Source organism: Cyprinodon tularosa, unplaced genomic scaffold (assembly GCF_016077235.1).
Source record: "Cyprinodon tularosa strain WSP-4 unplaced genomic scaffold, ASM1607723v1 ctg42, whole genome shotgun sequence".
NCBI classification, from domain to species: Eukaryota; Metazoa; Chordata; class Actinopteri; order Cyprinodontiformes; family Cyprinodontidae; genus Cyprinodon; species Cyprinodon tularosa.
Genome location: NW_024039141.1, coordinates 1,545,383 through 1,564,335, shown reverse-complemented (window position 1 = coordinate 1,564,335; position 18,953 = coordinate 1,545,383). Strand labels below are relative to the sequence as shown.

The following is an 18,953-nucleotide window of genomic DNA, read 5'->3' as shown; positions in this document are numbered from 1 at the left end:
GTAAGAGATGGCTTCACCGTTTTCACTGTAATTCAGCCTTCTTGCTCAAATTTTAGATAACTAAAACTGTATTGAAGCTGAGTAGAAAGAGTTTTTGCAAACACCAAAAGCTGATTGAGACCTCCTTGTAGAGAATACATTGTTTTAAAATAAAATCCAGGGGCGTGTTTCGATGGCGCAAGGGTTAGCTCGCACTACTCATGTAAAAAGGCCTTAGTCCTCGATGTGGCCAACCTGGGATTGAATCAGACATGTGGTCCTTTGCCACACTCTCTCGTATCCCCTTTCCTGTCAGCCCACTGTACAAAAAAGGAGCCACTAGTGCCGTAAAAACCTAAAAAAAAAAAAATCTGTTCCAACAAACACATTACAGCACCGCATAAAGTGCTTTTCAGGATGGAGAGACTCCTAAAAAAAAAACAGTACTAGAACTGTTACTAACACATTTTAATGTTGAATATTAGTCTGGTTTAGCGGATGGCATAATGTGAGAAAATAAAATAGCCTTGATCATCCTGCTAAAGTACTCGGTCGTTTAGATACTGTCACAGTTGATGTGTCTCACACACAGGTTTTTTACTAAAAGTTCCCCCATTTCCAATATATGCAGGTGTCCAAGCCTAGGATTTTTTTGGGGTGTTTTAATAGAAGCCGCAAAAAAATATTTATTTGTACAAATTGGAATAAACCCGATTCTGAGCATAAATAATAAAAAAGATGTAAATGTATCTGTCATTTACGGTCCAGCTTTTCTAATCAGCCATCTGCTGCACATAAACCTTTCCAAGTCATTTCTAGAGATTGGTTTTTCTTATCAAGTTGCCACATATTTCAGACGCATGACAGATTCCTCTGATAGGTGAATTGTTATCTCCAAAGCTGTAATGTGTCCCTTTTTTAACTTTTCCCATGTTGGCCTGTAGGTGGTGACATTCCTCCACACCCTGCTGCTCTGTGAGAAGCTTGACTTCAGCACAGCTCTGGTGGTTTGTCCTCTCAACACTGTCCTTAACTGGCTTAATGAGTTTGAGAAATGGCAGGAGGGACTGAAGGATGAGGAGAGCTTGGAGGTAAGAAATAGTCCTGTTCTTTATTTCACCCCCTTTTCGGCATCAGTGGTTAAAAAAAAAAACATGTTTTTTTTTTCTTCTTTTCCCCCAGGTAACGGAGCTTGCTACGGTCAAGAGGCCGCAGGAGCGTGCGTACGCCCTCCAGCAGTGGCAGGAGTCGGGCGGCGTTATGATCATGGGTTATGAGATGTACAGAAATCTTACGCACGGCCGAAACATCAAGAGCAAGAAGCTAAAAGAGACGTTTCAGAAAACCCTCGTAGATCCAGGTACAGTTTTAGCACACAGTATATAAAGAGAATCAGAATAGTGTTGATATGTCCTTCCTTCAGGTCTGCTCTGCCTGATTTACTGGTATTAATTGGAGGAAGAGCGCTGATTGGGATACAGCTGAAATCAGATTTCACTATCAGCTCCACTGTCTGAATAAACCACTAATGATGGAATCCCTTTTAAAAACCACCTGTACGCTTAACCAGCAGAAACTGATTTTTACCAAAAAATACCTGAACTACAGCTTTAATAGAAGAGGTAAATTTTATGAGAAACTTAAAAAAAAAATTTAACTGAGCTATTTTTCATTAAAAAGCCTTCCTCTACAAAATAGACAACAAAAACTGAAAGTACAACAAAAGTAAAATGGTTATAATGTTCAAACTGCTGCCTGCCTTTAGTATCCAGCCTCAGGTCAGCTCTAATGTTCTGATCTAATAATAAATAAACACATCTTTTAACGAAAACATTCAAATTAATTTGTTTCATGTGTGAAATTTCAACCATTTATATCAGGGTTCCCACGGGTGCTTAAAAAGTCTTAAAAGGCATTGAATTCTTTAAAATAAAATGAAAGCCTTAATTGGTATCAAAATCTCCTAAATCAGTCTTTCGTAGGTCTTAATTTTTAAAACATCATAATAGGATTATCTTTATTACGATTAATTTCTGTAATCTAAAATAAAACTTTAAAATTGACAATTTAAAAAAAAAAGTTTAATAAAAAATAACGGCTCGCCATTATTGGTTCCGTCCCGATAGCGGAAACAATAAAAGTGTTGTTGCGGCCGGGACATTTGGGAGATGCACCATTTACTTTTTGTCTGGAAAGTATGAGCAAGTGTAAATGTAACGAAAATTATCTATCCAGCCAAGAGCTTTCTCCATGGCTAAAACCAGGGGACATACAGGTGCTGGTCATAAAATTAGAATATCATGAAAAAGTAGATTGATTTCAGTAATTCCATTTAAAAAGTGAAACTTGTATATTATATTCATACATTACATACAAACTCATATATTTCAGATGTTTATTTTGTTTAATTTTGATGATTACAAATGACAACAAATGAAAATCTCAAATTCATCATATCAGAAAATTAGAATATTAATGAAGACCAATAAAAACAAAGGATTTATAGAAATGTTGGCCAACTGAAAAGTATGAACATGAAAAGTATGAGCATGTACAGCACTCAGTATTTAGTTGGGCCTCCTTTGGCCTGTATTACTGCAGCAATGCGGCGTGGCATGGAGTCGATCAGTCTGTGGCACTGCTCAGGTGTTATGATAGCCCAGGTTGCTCTAATAGTGGCTTTTAGCTCTTCTGAATTGTTGGGTCTGGTGTATTGCATCTTCTTCTTCACAATACCCCATAGATTTTCTATGGGGTTAAGGTCAGGAGAGTTTGCTGGCCAATTAAGAACAGGGATACCATGGTCCTTCAACCAGGTACTGGTAGCTTTGGCACTGTGTGCAGGTGCCAAGTCCTGTTGGAAAATGAAATCTGCATCTCCAAAAAGTTGGTCAGCTGCAGGAAGCATGAAGTGCTCTAAAACTTCCTGGTATGTGGCTGCGTTGACCCTGGACCTCAGAAAACACAATGGACCAACACCAGCAGATGACATGGCACCCCAAACCATCACTGACTGTGGAAACTTTACACTGGACTTCAAGCAACGTGGATGAAGTGCCTCTCTTCTTTTCCTCCAGACTCTGGGACCTTGATTTCCAAAGGAAATGCAAAATTTACTTTCATCAGAGAACATGACTTTGGACCACTCACCAGCAGTCCAGTCCTGTTTCTCTTTAGCCCAGGCAAGACGCTTCTGACGCTGTCTGTGGTTCAAGAGTGGCTTGACACAAGGAATGCGACAGCAGAAACCCATGTCTTTCATACGTCTGTGTGTGGTGGTTCTTGAAGCACTCACTCCAGCTGCAGTCCACTCTTTGTGAATCTCCCCCACATTTTTGAATGGGTTTTGTTTCACAATCCTCTCCAGGGTGCGGTTATCTCTCTTGCTTGTACACTTTTTTCGACCACATCTTTTCCTTCCCTTCGCCTCTCTATTAATGTGCTTGGACACTGAGCTCTGTGAACAGCCAGCCTCTTTAGCGATGACCTTTTGTGTCTTGCCCTCCTTGTGCAAGGTGTCGATGGTCGTCTTTTGGACAACTGTCAAGTCAGCAGTCTTCCCCATGATTGTGTAGCCTATAGAACTAGACTGAAAGACCATTTAAAGGCTTTTGCAGGTGGTTTGAGTTAATTAGCTGATTAGAGTGTGGCACCAGGGGCCATCAATTTTGAACCTTTTCACAATATTCTAATTTTCTGATATGATGAATTTGAGATTTTCATTTGTTGTCATTTGTAATCATCAAAATTAAACAAAATAAACATCTGAAATATATGAGTTTGTATGTAATGTATGAATATAATATACAAGTTTCACTTTTTAAATGGAATTACTGAAATCAATCTACTTTTTCATGATATTCTAATTTTATGACCAGCACCTGTATATGAGGCTCAGTGTATTTTGTGCAAGAAGTCATTCAAGCTCGGAACGATGGGAATTAAGGCAGTGGAGTCGCATGCGAAGCACGAAACACAAAGCGTCAAAATCGAGTTACCGAAAAACAGCCGGTATTTCTCAGTTTAGTTCCACCCTTGTCTCTGCAACGCCTCCACTTATCACCAAATCAAACATACTAAGAAAACGATACAAAGAAAAATAGCTGCAAAAAAGACTTAGCACTGGTTATGTTGTGGCTTTAAAACTGATTTGTTTTGTTTCCTGCTAAAACAAAGTTTGTGAATTCAGTTAAATAATTGTTCAAATATATCTGTCATTTGTGTGTTTTTTGCTTTCTTCCTGTATGGGAAGCTTTTCAAAATTTGGAACATTAGTACAGTGGTTTATGTTAAAATAAACCTTTGGGTAATGTTGTCGCAAGCAGGTTTTTCTTGTGTTTCTTGTGAAATTGGTCTTAAATTTTTATTTCAAGTGGCATTAAAAAGTTTTAAAAAGTCTTGAATTTAAATTGCCTTATGCTGTAGGAACCTTGTATAGAAAATAATCTACATTTAGAGATTAATCTGCAGGTTTTAATTAAAATAAAGTTTCCATTTTGTCCAATTAGTTTGCTGTTTTGCTGGAGCAAAATAAAACAAAAGACACTCTGCAATCTGATGTTTTGTTTGTTTGTTTAGTTGATCTTACATGTGTAAAGCTGCTGATATTTGTTTTCATGGTAGGTCCAGACTTGGTGATCTGTGACGAAGGCCACATCCTGAAGAACGAGGCGTCCGCCGTCTCCAAAGCCATGAACTCCATCAAGACGAGGAGGAGGATTGTGCTGACTGGAACGCCTCTGCAGAATAACCTTATTGAATGTGAGCCTCTTTGGTTTCTTTAGAAGAAAACTTCAGAATTTTTTTTTTTATTTAATGTTTTAATGATGTGTCCTCTTAACAGACCACTGCATGGTGAACTTTATAAAGGAGAACCTGCTTGGGTCCGTCAAAGAGTTCAGAAACCGCTTCATTAACCCCATTCAGAATGGCCAGTGTGCCGACTCTACGCCGCATGACGTCCGGATTATGAAGAAGAGGGCACACATCCTTTATGAGATGCTGGCCGGCTGCGTCCAGGTGAAAAGTCGACTCTCTGTTCGGATTTTCTTCTTCCATTTTTGTCTCTTTTGATAACATTTTTGTATCTGCTCCGTCTCAGAGAAAAGATTACTCGGCGCTCACAAAGTTCCTTCCACCTAAACACGAGTACGTGCTGTCGGTCAGAATAACGCCGCTCCAATGTAAACTCTACCGACATTACCTGGAGCACTTTACAGGTGAGAACCGTGCTTAAAGCTGCTGGATGTTCTGGTACAGTTTGATCCAAATGTCCGACAGCAGTTTCTAATACGTCACCTTTACCTGATGACTTAGAGGGGATCAAAGACAAGTACCGTATTTTCACGACCATAAGGCGCACCGGACTAAAAGGCGCACTCTCAGTTATGTGTCCCATTTCTGTATTTAACACACACATAAGGCGCACCGGACTATAGGGCGCGTTTTTTATATACAGGTGCATGTCCTCTACTACCTTTAAATACCTCTACTGCGTATTTAAAAATACAGCGGGGGCAAAACTGAGTATGACTGTGCTTTATTCATGTATTTATTACAAAGTATTAATCAAACCTGGCAGCTGGCCGTGAGACAGACACATCGCAGATGACACAGCGCTGTGGTCACTCCTAAATTAACTTAAAATCCTGAAACCTGCCGACGGAATATGTTCGCTTTTATTACCGGTATCCTGGTGCCTGCAGCTAAAATTATTTAGATGAAAAACACCTGCCAGCAGCCGCGGTGAACGAAAGGATTTCTCCTGTCGGCGCACCGCTGGTATGTGGGGGTCTGAGCGCCTCCGACAGAAATAGATAATCTGGATGAACTGACTGCAATTATTAAGTTTTCAGGTGGCCTTTCTCACTTAAAAACATATTAAAACTACTTTATTCCCACTGATCACAGCAAATATAGCTGCAAGATTTAGATTATTTAGATGAAAAAACACCTGCCAGCCACCGCGGTGAAGAGGAGGAGGAAACCAGAGGCTGCTGTTGAATTAAGTTTTCAGGTAGAAAAATAGAGCGGGAGCAAAAACCTGAGTATGATTGTGCTTTATTCATGTATTTATTACAAAGTATTAATCAAACCCATCAAAGTCATCATCCTCTGTTATCCTCAGCATTCCTCTGAATAAAACAGCTGCGCTAAATCAGACATGCCAGTTTCCCCTTCTTCGCTGTCAGAGTCACTTTCCGTGCAGCGCAGCTCCTCAGAAATAATGCCGGCTTTTGCGAAAGCTTGAACAACAGAGCCAGCAGACACGTTAGTCCAAGCATAAACAATCCATCCGCAAACGGTGGCGTAACTTGCCCGGCGCTGCCTTCCATTTATCATGAAACTGTGGTCTCTGTCTGTCATCAATCGCTCCCACGCCGCTCGCAGCCTTACTTTGAACGGCCGCTTCACACCGATGTCGAGCGTTGGAAGTTCCTTTGTCAGACCCCCGGGATAACGGCGAGCACAGCGTTCATTTGATTCATCTTTTTTTCACATCGGCTGTGAGATGGGCACGCAGCGATGGTGATGCGTGGAAAAAACCACCTAGTCTTCTCACATACACCTGCCTCAGCCACGCATCCACCCAGCCTTTTAATTTGCGTTAATATCATCAGAGCGCTGTGTCTGTCTCGCTGTCAGCTCCCAGATCAGCTTCTCTGATTGGTTGATGCGGCGCGTCCAGCAGCAAAACTTCAATTTTTCCATCTGAGCAGCAGCAGCGCGTTGGCGGTGCGTCAGATGCTTAAACGCTCCCGACGTGCTGCACCAAAACGCGCTGCGGGACCTTTTGCTGCACCTATACGCGCGTCAACCATTGACTTTGCATGTAAACTCGCTGCTTCTGCTGCACCTGCTGGGTCCGGTTCACACCGATGTCCAGCGGTTGAACAGCGAGCACAGCGTTAATTTGTTTCCCCATGTTTTTCACATCAGCTGTGAGATGGGCACGCATGGAGTTACATATTAACAGCGATGGTGAGGGGTGGAAAAAAAACACCTGGTCTCCTTACATTCAGCCACTCTTTCATCATCTCCTCAATGAGGTGGTCTCAAAAGTCGCAGTTACAACACACATAGGGCGCACCGCACCATAGGGCGCACCGCACATTTTGAGGGGAAAAAAAGACGTTTAAGTGCGCCTTATAGTCGTGAAAATACGGTACCTCTGAGCTCCATTTTTTATTTTTTTGTTGTCATGAATCACGCTACTTAGTGGACTTCCCTGTCATAAAGTGGCCTGGGTCATGTGCGTGTGTAGAGGCAGCTCTGGGAGAGAAATCTAGCTGAAGAAGGGGCCAGAGGTTTTGCACCTAGACCAAAAACAAAGAACATTACAGCTTTGGTGTGTTTTTACGGGGGGGGTCTGTGGTATGCGGCCTCCCTCATTAGGCTGAGGTGTCCACAGTGCTGATGTTGTGGCTGTGGAACCTTCTCAGTGGGGTCTTGTGACAATTCTAGCTGTAAAATGATCTTTTTTTTCCCCCTAACACCTCAGTGTAATGTCTTGCTACTTGAGGTCACCGCCGGCCTTTCTGTGACATCGATGAAAGGGAAAGATCAAAACTAGGATAAAAGTATTGTTTTCATGGTTTGAAGTCAGAGCGGCTTTAAATTGAGCGGTGCGAGAGGCTGGAAGCTAAAGGTTTTCCTTCGCTTGGGAAGAGATTTGGAGCGTGCTGCTTGTGAGATGAACACACATCCATCTTCCTTCTTGCGTTTGTTACAGGTGTGGGAAACGCTCTGGAAGGAGGCCGGGGCCGAGCAGGAACGAAGCTCTTCCAGGATTTCCAGATGCTCAGCAGAATCTGGACCCATCCCTGGTGCCTTCAGCTGGACTACATCAGCAAAGAAAACAGGGTATGGCTGGGAAAGGAAGAGCAATGAATATATCTATGAAAAGCTTGGAGTGCATGGGTGTGAATCACACACACACACAGTAGGGCAGCAATTAAAAAATTTCTGTTTTTCAGCGCCTCTAAAGTCTCTTTTTGGTTCAGGGCTTCTTTGACGAGGACAGCATGGATGAATTTATCGCTTCGGAGACGGAAGAATCCTCCATGAGTATGACCTCAGAGGACGAGAAGACCAAAAAGTAACGCCAGCCTTACTTTTACTTTTGTATCGCATTTTTTGGGTTAAAGAAAAAAACATGCATCTTTGAATTGTATAGGTTTTGCGTATGACTTTTATCAGTCTTTCCTGTGGTTGTTCGCCTATTTTACACTTTAACTCATCGATGTCTGTGGCCTCTGTATTTTGCAACCCATTAGTCAGATTGAGAGCACAGCCTTTGGGCCAAAGGAGCACCTCTATGCTTCTCCTATCTGCCTTTCTGTTGTAGATTTGCTGCTGTGTTTGGGATCATTGTTCTCTTGCATGATCAAATCCTGGTCAGCTTTTAACCGTTGGGCAGATGACCTCACATTCAACTAAAGAATACCTGAAATACAGAGTTCATGTTGACCTAATAGCAACAGCCTAAATCTGCAAGTCTTAAATCACTATAATAGCGCTATGTCACCATAGCAACGAGCAAACCAGTTTTTTTTAGATAAGCTGACTTCTAAAGGTGAAAAAGCTGTCAAAGAAAAAACTTGATGAATGAAGAGGAGAGCAAAGGAGAACAGGAAATGCCACAAGGCTGCGCTATTAGCACATTAAACAACTGTAAGCTGTTTATTTTAGTTTTAATAACAGCTTTCTTTTATCCTTACATAATTAGAATAAATTAGGTTCTACTTAATTAAATGCAATTAAATTAAAATCATCTTAGTGACAAAATAAACTTTAACATGTAAGCACATCAATGCAAATAAATCTATTTTTAACCCAATATTTGGATTATTTAACCATCAGGTTGACAGTTACAGTCCTTTAGCTTTTATAAACCCCGGATATTTTATACAACTACTTCAATAGGAAGTGTGAATAATGCGCAAAGACTCAATATAGCACAGTTTTTCTTTGAATTTGGTAAAGAAATAGATCAACATGGCATACATTACTGCCTTTAAGATGTTAACATTTGCTATGAGAAGAATTTAAAGTTAACTTCCTAAACTGAACAGAAGAGTTTGTTTTTAGGTTGGAACTTCAAGGTTCAACGCTGTGTAAAGCAGCTTGTGCGTCAGATTTACGGGTGTACTAGACACAATGAATACAAGGTTCCCTGTTGGGACTTTATTGAAAAAAAAGTGATTAACTATGTTAGTTTATTTAAACCAGTTAAAAAACCTGAAATCTTGTTTCAGTCTGATCAGTGTAATAGCTGCTGTTCCAGAGCTCTTTTGACTCATAGATGCAGTTTTCTAAACTGGAGTCGTACTTTTTAGAGAGAACAAGCTTTGTTATTTCTTAAAACTTTTTCAAACAAGTCTTACTTAAACTCTGGGACTAAGATAAGAGTAGTTTAAGGGTTTACTCAGGGGTCAGTTAGCTGACCATTGATCATAGCTTCTGTCATTATGGGGGGAAAAATTTTTGATGATTTATCCACATGAGAAACTTGTATCTTGTTAGTAAATCCTAAAAACATACAGGAAGGCTGGTATTGTTACAATGGTTTTTATTTTTTTTGTTTTTACAGTTTTTCATGACTATGTTCTACTTTAGCAGTACTGCAGGGTTCTGATGAATGTTGTTTATGTCTATGAGTTTGTGGGACTCTCTCTATTCGATTACATATTCTAAAACCTTTATTTGTACTTAAATGCCACAAGCCATAAGATTTTCAGGTCCACATCTTCGATGTTTTCACCCCAGGTGTAGCTACTTTCCCCTTTAGACAGTAATGATGATGATAATAATAATATGTTTTATTTAAAGCGCAATTTCAGGAAACCTAAGGACTTCTGTAGATGTAAAGTATGAAACTAAGGGGAACAGCGCAAATGGTTGGAATGCAATAAAAATACATGGATAAAAAAAAAAAATAATAATATATAAAGATTTAAAAGTAGAGCGAAATACAGCAGTGTAGCAGATGGAGTGAATGTCAAGTTTGAACAGGTGAGTTTTGAGGTGTGATTCAAAGAGGTACAGATCCCGTAGAAGCAGAGAGGTTCGTTTATTTCGTTGCTTCATATTTTTTTCATTGAACAGTTTGTGCGACCTATGGTTTGGTTTTAAGCACTTCAGAGTCGTCAAACTTCTTTGACCTCTTTTTAGCTGAACTGACATCTTGGATCATTAACCCTGCCTGATTAGTTTTCTCTTCCGCTGCCCTGCGTTTCTGATAGAAAAAAGAAACAGGGAAAAGGGAAGAAGAAAGGCTCAGACGACTCTGACAGCGACGAAGTGGAGGTCATCAAGGAATGGAACAGCAGCTCTCGCGGCAGGAATGGAGAAGGTCGAAGACAAGCCGAACCTGTCGAAGAACGTACGTTTTCTTTTTGTTTGTATTTCAGTCTTGTTGTCGGGGTAGGATTGTAACAACATCTTTTAACATCTTATGCCTTTTTCTGATGCAAACATCCATTTGAATCATTTTGGCCTCTACACTTTAAGAACTGCTGTAGGAGGGAAAAAAGCAAACTGATCAGATGACTCGGCATTAAACTATAATGGCTAGTTCTTGAACTACAGCTGGTTTATGGCTGACATTTTGTACTCATGGGTATTGTGAAGATACAGTTAAGCCATTAGAGAGACATTTTCTTTCGTTTGAACCTGAAACATGCATTTTTTTTTTAAGAATGTGCTTCCTTTCCTATATATATAATGTCGCTATTAAATAGATTTTTTTTGTTGTGCATCTGATCTGATCTTGTTGTACATCTGATGCATTAAGAAGTAACCCAAGTATTGATCTGTGTTTCTACTCCAGCAACCCGGGTGGGCGGCTCTACGCCTGGGAGTCCCTGCTCTGCCGACTGGTACAAAGAGTTTGTCACTGAGGCCGACGCCGAAATCCTGGAGCACTCAGGAAAGATAATGCTACTCTTTGAGATTCTGCGCATGGCTGAGGAAGTAGAAGATAAAGTGTAAGGATGTTTGTGCACATCTGTATTCAGAGCCGCAGTTCTAGATGTTTAAGGTTTGACCAAAGTCCCTTTTTTGTCCTCAGGTTGGTGTTCAGTCAGTCTCTCATCTCTCTTGACCTGATAGAGGATTTTCTAGAACTTTCCAGCAGAGGCGAGGATTCTGAGAAACCCTCTCCATACAAAGGTGAGGTTTCGGCACTATTGGTGTTTCTGCTGGTTGCTTCTCTTTTTATAGTTGAGGTTTTAAAGCTGCTGTAATTCCATAACAACATTTCTAATAATGAGCCGTTGCAGGTTTAATCACATTTCTGCTTTTTAGAGTTTAATATTTAGTGTTAGACTTACAATAAAGCAAACTTCAGAGGATGCTGAAGCATTGCAACGTGTACTCAGCTGCATATTGATATGCCTTTTACCCCTGAACCCCCACAGATGCATGTTGCCGCTGTTGTTCTGAGGTCGTGTTTCTAATTAAACCTCGCCAGCTGTTTTTGCTTTCATTTTGAAAATGATTAGAGCTCCACTTTTTATTCTGCAAAAAAATGTTTGCTCAAGGGTTTGTAATTTGTAATGAAAAGATCAGAGTGTCCTAATTGAAAACATACTAAAATGTTGGTTATTAAGGCTTTCAGGGGGAAGTTGGCTGCCTTTGAGACAAAACACTGCATCTAACCAACATGGCTGTGTCTCTGCTATTGTGAATCTGTTTGAAAAAAGCTAAAAAAAACAAACTAAATTGAACTGTTTGTTTAAGGTGAAGGAAAATGGTATAGAAACATCGACTATTACCGTCTGGACGGCTCCACTAACGCTCCCACTAGGAAGAAGTGGGCCGAGGACTTTAATGACACCAGCAACACAAGGTGCAGTGCTTCCTGGATCTTTGAAAATCACATAAATACAGATCGACACCTTACTGAAATCTCTCTGCTTCACTCAGGGGTCGTTTGTTTCTCATATCAACGCGAGCTGGATCTCTCGGCATCAACCTGGTAGCGGCCAACAGGGTTATCATCTTTGACGCCTCCTGGAACCCGTCGTATGACATCCAGAGTATCTTCAGGGTTTATCGCTTTGGACAGGTCAAACCTGTCTACGTCTACAGGTTTCTTGCACAAGTGAGCTTTTTTTATATACTTTTTTTTTTTTTTTTTATTCATTCAATCTTCAAATTGATCCATTTCTCTTCTATGTCATTTTTAACAATGTGTTTATAAGGCTAACAAGTGAAAACCTTCTGAACAACATTTAAATGTTTAAAAGCCTTAAAAAGCTTAAAAAGTCTCTTTATCCAAGGGATGAACCACATACAACTCATTTTGTTTCAATTTTTTTAATAAAAGATGCAAAAATCTACAAAGTTTTAAATGCACAAACATGAGATTAATGTTGGTAAATGTGATGGAAATAGTACTCATTATAATTGCAAAACAAGTCAAATAAAAACAAATAAACTGCTGGTTATAAGTAATCTAAGTAGCTGTTGAAAATACAAATATGTCAAACTAAACAGATTTTTTTTTTACCTGTTTGAAAGATTTTATGATAAAAATAAGCTACAAGTGCCACCAAATATGCAACAGTCCTGAGAGAATTAAAACATGTAGCTTAATTCATCAACAAATACTCTTTGCAGTTCAGTTATCCATATGCGTGCTGTATACAGTCACATTCTGACGTTTATTTGTGCAATGCAAGCATAAGATTAATAAGGCTCCAACAAGGGGCTTAGTATAGAAGTGTACTAAGTAGATGGTCTGCTAAAGGAGAATGCATCTCCAATGTTTCCACTTTGTAATGATGCAACACTTGGATGCTGTTTTTATGCAAAATGCAGTTCACAAGAAAAAGGAAAGAAGAAGCTAAAGTAAAAAAAAAAAAAAAACTATTAGGATCCCAGAGAAAGTCAGGGTGCTATTAATCAAGATTATGACTGGAAATTAACTCAAATTTCATAAAAATTTTTATTTCTCTTCAAACTGATCTCAATTTGTTTTTGTTTTTTGAACTATTGACTGAATTGCATGACCGTGTAGTTGGGTAACAAAATTATACTAGTATTATATATATTTCAACAGCATGGTAATGAAGTAACTGTAGTAAATATGAATGCAGGAGCAGGAAATATCAGCTGACAAATTTTAGTTTACACAATTTAAATCAATTGTCGGTTACATACGTTGATCTTTAGAAACCGATAAGAGAATCCATTCAGAATTTGAAAATTGTTACATTTTTTCAATAAAGCTACCTTCTATCATTACAAGGGGGTCTGACTGCCTTATGATGGATTATGAAACTAGAGGTTTTTCTAAAGCAACATTATATAACTTTATACCAAAGTATTAGATGATGGATTATAATCCAGGTTAATATTATGGCTGCAGCTAACAATTATTTCTGCTAATCAATTAATCTTTTCATTATTTGTTTGATTTAAAAAATGAATAACAAGTTTTCATCAGAAGATTTTGTACAGAATGAGGAGGACTTCTGGATGGAGCATATTAACATGTTAGGATCATTCTTTGTTATCATGTATGCGCCTGTTAATCCCCCAACATTACTAACCTGTTCAGTATGGTATATGTTAAAATTTTTTTTTTTTTTTTTTTTTTTTACCCATGGTGCAACTCTATAAAAATATAGATTAACTAACTAATTAACTAATGTTTGTTTGTTTTTCTCAAATGGTTTGATAAGTTTATCATAGTTCTTGTGTCAGGATAAAACAAAATCTTTCTCGTTATGTAAGTAACAAGAGTTTGGAGATAAACTGGCAGCATACAGATAGAGATGGTGATTCTTAACTTTTTTGTCATCTTGAATGCAAAATGTTGACACGTTTACACAATGTTGGTATAATTACTCCTCAAAGTGAATTGATATTTATGCCAATGACATGTAGAGTATGTTCACTCCAGTAAATATTTGATTGATTGATGGATAAATTAGTTGATTATATCACTAATCAGTTTATAACGATTAATCTGATGGATTGTTCCAGCCCTAGTGAACATAAAGACCTCATCAAATCTTTTTCGCTGTTATGTCCAGTTTTTTGTTGTTGCTTTCTTAAGTAGGAAATTTAGATTATGAACGACTCAGTTTAGCAAAAAAGAATATTTTCAAAACGTCAAAAGTAATGCGTTTGATTTCCCCCGTTTTATCCTTCGCCATCAGGGTACAATGGAGGAGAAGATTTACGAGCGGCAGGTTACCAAGCAGTCTCTGTCCTACCGAGTTGTGGATCAGCAGCAGATCGAGAGACACTTCACCATGAACGAGCTAGCTGAGCTCTACACGTTTGAGCCGGACATGCTGGATGATCCCTCTGAGAAGAAGAGCAAGAGGGCTACCCCCATGCTGCCAAAGGTTAGCTTGCTTTGACTTTACTCTTCCTAGTTCAGCTGCTCCGCTTTAATCAGCTCTAATGTTTTCCTTCTGAGCGGTCCATAAATAAAATCATCAAGTCTTTTTTTTTTTTTTTTTTTTTTTTTTTTAACCTTTAGATCCTGTTGGACTTAATTCTTGGTTCTTTGTTCAGGCCTGTAGAATATGGCTTGTTCCTTCTTTTGATGTGGAGAAGTAAAGTCATAAATTGCTGCTTAAACTCTGCCAGCTTGTTTTATAATCAACCATTTTGGGAGATAGGTTTTTGTTTTTTCTTGGGGTGTCCTTTCATTCCTTGCGCTCGTCTCCTCTCATCTTAATGCAGGTGCTGTGTCACTATTTAGACCTTCTGTGGTTTAATAGGAACACACAAACCTTACATGGGCCATTCAGCATAGCACAGCTGCATAGATCTGGTTTGTTTACCATTATTTACTAAATAGTCTTCTCATTGCAACACGGCTCCTTCCCTCCTATAAACTTGGAGCCCTCTTGCTCTTTTTTAAAGTTTTTTTTTTTTTATTAATTCCTTGAGGTCTTCGCCTTCTGTTGATCCTCGAGTTGCTCCCATCTATATCCCCCATTACGTTTGCAGTCTCTGGTTTATTCAGGTCTGTTCCTGAAGTGGTTTTACCTCTGAAATCTGTAAACAGAATAGATGGAAGAAACACTTAATCCAGCTCGCTGGCTTTTTTTAATGTGCAGTAAAACAGCCTGTCGGTCTTTACAGGAAATTAGTTTTTCATTCAGAAGGAAGGATTTTTGCTGTGGCCTTCTAAAGGAAACAGACCCTGGTTTTCTACTGTCTTCACGACACATGACCATATTTGAACCTGTCATCGCTGCAGCGGAGAAAAGCGAAGATCATAAATTTAACACTTAAATAAGCTAATTTCATATTGAGGTAGAAGTTCCACATGATGACGTCTTTATAAAGGTCTCCTCTGGTCCACCACAGCTTTGCTTCTCGGTTGTGCATTTCTCCATGGCGGTAGGGAGGTTTTAGTGGCGGGTTTACATCAGCCGCCTCCTTCAGGTCTTATAACGCAAACAAAGATTTCACTGCCGTGTTTAGCCTGTTTGTTTATTTGTTAAAGGTACTTTTTTTTAAAAAGTGGGTTACTTTAGGTACGCATTTGTTTTGCTCTCGTCCATGGTAACAGATGTTCCTGCAGCTTACGGTGGAAAAAAGTTAAACTGGTTCGAACTGGTTCTGATACTCCCCTGTGGCTTTGAATCAAACTAGATCCTGAAGGACTGAAATGAGCATCAGACGTTGGTGGACTCGTCTGTGTAGATGAGGTGAGGAGCTTTTAGATGGGATGAAACCTTTAATTGAAAAAGCTCTTCTGTCGTTAATTACGATCAATACAAGAGTGATATTCAGATACTAATGACAAAAACAAAGCGGGTTTTTTTTTAAAGAAAAATGCTCTTCTGCCGGTTCTGTTTTATCCATACAAAACCTGGAAGGGTGATTTAAATCTGCGAGATTGGACAGCCAAAATGGCGGCTATACACACTGAAACGGAAAGCGAAGGCGATGAAAATACTTTATCAAATGAGTAGGGCTGGGTATTTTCGCCAAAGTCCTGAATCGATTCGATTTTGATTCATACAGTTCTAAATCGATTAATTTCGATTCGATTTGTTTTTACAACAATGAAAGTGGTTCAGCTCTGTTTCAAAAATACTCATGTATTTATTTTTTTTCCTGTCACATTAAACACAAAGTGCAAACTTGTAAATCAGACAGTTTAAACATGAGATGTGAACAAAACTGTCTCAAAAGTGCAAACTTGTTTGTGAAAAGTGAAAAAGTGAAGCCTCACTCGAGCAAGAAGACGTGACAAAGCAGACGTGCGTGAGCTGCATTATCTCCACTGTACAAACCATATTTTTTAGCGTTGTCTGTAACAACTACAGGGTGTTTTCTGGTCAGCCCCCATTTGTTAATGTCTTCAGTCAAGCTATTGGCTATATTTGCAGCTGTCTGGCTTAAAGTATTTTGAGAGCATCTTTCCTGCTCATTTGAATGTGAACGTCATGCACGCCACTATAAAATGAATCGATCTCATTCCCTAGACATCAATTTTGCAAAAATGTAAAGGAATCGATTCAAAATCGATTACATTGATTTTTTTTTTTTTACCCAGCCCTACAAATGAGCATATTCCAAAGGATGACAAACAGAATACAGTCAGCAGGTCCTTCTTGAAGTTAACGATGCTAGAATTTCAAACTTCAGTACCCAGTAAATATTCAATATCTGATACCATGGTGATAAAAAAATAGCAAATAATTAAAAGGCATAAAACATGTTTAACATGAAAAAAATAAAACACATTTTCTTAACAGAATTACTGTTTATATTAGGTAAAGAATTGTGCAAATGGATAGAAAAAGACCCAAATCTGAGAGCCATTCACCCAGTGTGATGACACTGGGTTAATGGCTGCAGCAAAGTATTCGGTTGCTAAGGCGGTTTCTAAGGCACATTCTGGGAGAATTGTTTAAATTAATTTTTTTTTTTTTTGCCGTTTTTTAGCAATAACCAATCACTCCTAGTTTTTAAACAATCAAAGCTCCAAAAAGGAAGAAAAAAAAAGGTTCTTTAGAGGTTTATCTGGGCTGGAAGGTCTGTTTAAAGGAGAAGGGACGTCTAGGTGTCCCATGGCGACCATGGTTGAACAGAAGCAGCTGAAGTACTTTGCTAGATAAGAAGGCTTCTGTACTTTTTTTAGGTGTTATTTTTTTTTTATTAATTTATTATTACTTTTTTTTTATAATAGTTTGTTATAAAATAGTTTTACACTTTTGCTAAGGAGAGTTTTCACACAACTTTATTTGGTCCGACTCTTTTTACCTAATAAAACCAGAAATTATTAGTTTTGAAAAAAAGAAAAAAAAAACGCCTTTTTCCATCTACTGCAAATCAGCCAATGTATTAAAATGCATTAAGGAGACTGAACTGAATTTCAACAAGTGTATAATTCTGGGATGGAGGCGTGTTCATCAGGGCTGCTGATGATGATGATGGTTCATCAACTGCTGCAGTCTGTAATAAGCCGTCTGACCTTTATGTGCCATTCTGTTGGATACAGAGAGGTTGATGAGTCTTTTAACAGACTGACCTGCTGTTGCCAGTGGGGAAACTGCAATGTGGCAGCAGGACTGCAGCACAATGGAAAGAATGTACTGTCTGGGACGATGTAGGATGAGTCAGACACTCTTCATCACCAGAGGCCCACAAAGCTCCCCACAGCAGTTCTTGACTCGGGTTTTTCACAGAGAGGTAGTGGAGTTTATTCATGGCAAATATGGATTTCTTTAACAGCTCTAAGAAACTTTGTTCACAAGCAATTCTTTAAAACCTTTTCCCAGACGTGTTTTTTTTTGTGTGCTGCTTTTATTCAGGTTAAAAGGGGGGAAAAAACGCATTAAAAGTTGATCATTCCTCTGTGTGCGTGTTCTTTTTCTGCCGTTGTCATTTCAGCACCTGTTATCCAGCTTCCCTCCTCCTCTTTACTCATGTTGCCTCTCGCTCCACCAGAAGCCCACGGCATCGTTTTCCCGCCATCTTCAACAGCATCTGTTGTTATGACTTTGCACTTTACAGTGCTTGCTTTGAACATTATCTGCTTCTGCCTCTGGCCTTCCCTGCATGATGAAGGGTCATTATTTTAAACCCCCCTCTTAAACATGTCTTTGTGCTCTTCAGAAAATCTAATTGGAGACAAAGCAAGCGAGCACACTTCCCCTTAATGACAAAGAAGGTACTTGTATCCCAGACGTGAGTTTGACAATCCCTTCCCACCGTCTCTGAGATTGTATCCCCCCTCCTCGTATTCGTCATACTTGTCTTTTCTCATCTGACTTGCAGCTACATGTGTAGTGAGAAGTGACAGGAGGTTTTTAATGCAGTTCTCACAGGCTCTACATATATAGCCGAGTCTCTGTCCTTCGTCTCAGCAGTTAATAGCTGCTGTAGCCGTTGGGCTGTGACAGGAACATTTAGATGCTTAAGTCGAACAGCAGAGCTGACTGCAGCTATAATCCACACCATGCCTGGTTCATTATAGGTGGCCTTAAAGAAGAATCATCTCAGTCATTTCGTGATGACAGAAATATAGTTTTTAGACTCTGTTAAATAAGAAAAGCTTTTTATTTTATCCCAGATTGCTCCCACCTACGCGTACTTAATGAGGATGACTTTTTATCCTAACAGAAGAACCGTCCTAATTAGATAAACTGCTTGTGAAAACATAAACCTTAACACATAACAGGCAGGTATTATTAGGGTTTAACAAGCGCATGCATGAATTATACAAAATAATCCTAACACCCTCAAAAAACATGCCCGAGCTTGTTGCGTTGCAGGTGTGGAGAGAGCGCTAATGATAGCGGCGGCAAAAACCAGAGCTGCTGCAGGTGAGAAAAGCCAAGAGGTGTTGTTGGCTCATTTGCAGTTTTAAGCTCTCCTGAGGAGTCTGTGAAGACACTGGTGGGGTTCCAGGTTTAATCTGATTTCCTTGGCTTAAATCAAACCTGCTGTTTGTTTGTCCCTCGCTGAGCAGAGAGGTGTTTGGTATC

General features: G+C 39.2%; 1 protein-coding gene across 2 annotated transcripts in view; it reads left to right on the top strand.

Moving 5' to 3' along the window:
• Positions 1–18,953, top strand: part of atrx (ATRX chromatin remodeler) — a 55,800-nt gene that overhangs the window by 12,881 nt on the left and 23,966 nt on the right. For both annotated transcript variants that reach the window (XM_038299152.1, XM_038299153.1), the window contains exons 17-29: positions 924–1,070; positions 1,162–1,339; positions 4,603–4,740; positions 4,823–4,998; positions 5,081–5,198; positions 7,712–7,842; positions 7,983–8,077; positions 10,224–10,363; positions 10,811–10,967; positions 11,051–11,151; positions 11,722–11,830; positions 11,908–12,085; positions 14,151–14,342. In XM_038299152.1, the coding sequence (XP_038155080.1) occupies positions 924–1,070; positions 1,162–1,339; positions 4,603–4,740; positions 4,823–4,998; positions 5,081–5,198; positions 7,712–7,842; positions 7,983–8,077; positions 10,224–10,363; positions 10,811–10,967; positions 11,051–11,151; positions 11,722–11,830; positions 11,908–12,085; positions 14,151–14,342 (1,860 nt within the window). The remainder of the gene's footprint in view (positions 1–923; positions 1,071–1,161; positions 1,340–4,602; positions 4,741–4,822; positions 4,999–5,080; positions 5,199–7,711; positions 7,843–7,982; positions 8,078–10,223; positions 10,364–10,810; positions 10,968–11,050; positions 11,152–11,721; positions 11,831–11,907; positions 12,086–14,150; positions 14,343–18,953) is intronic.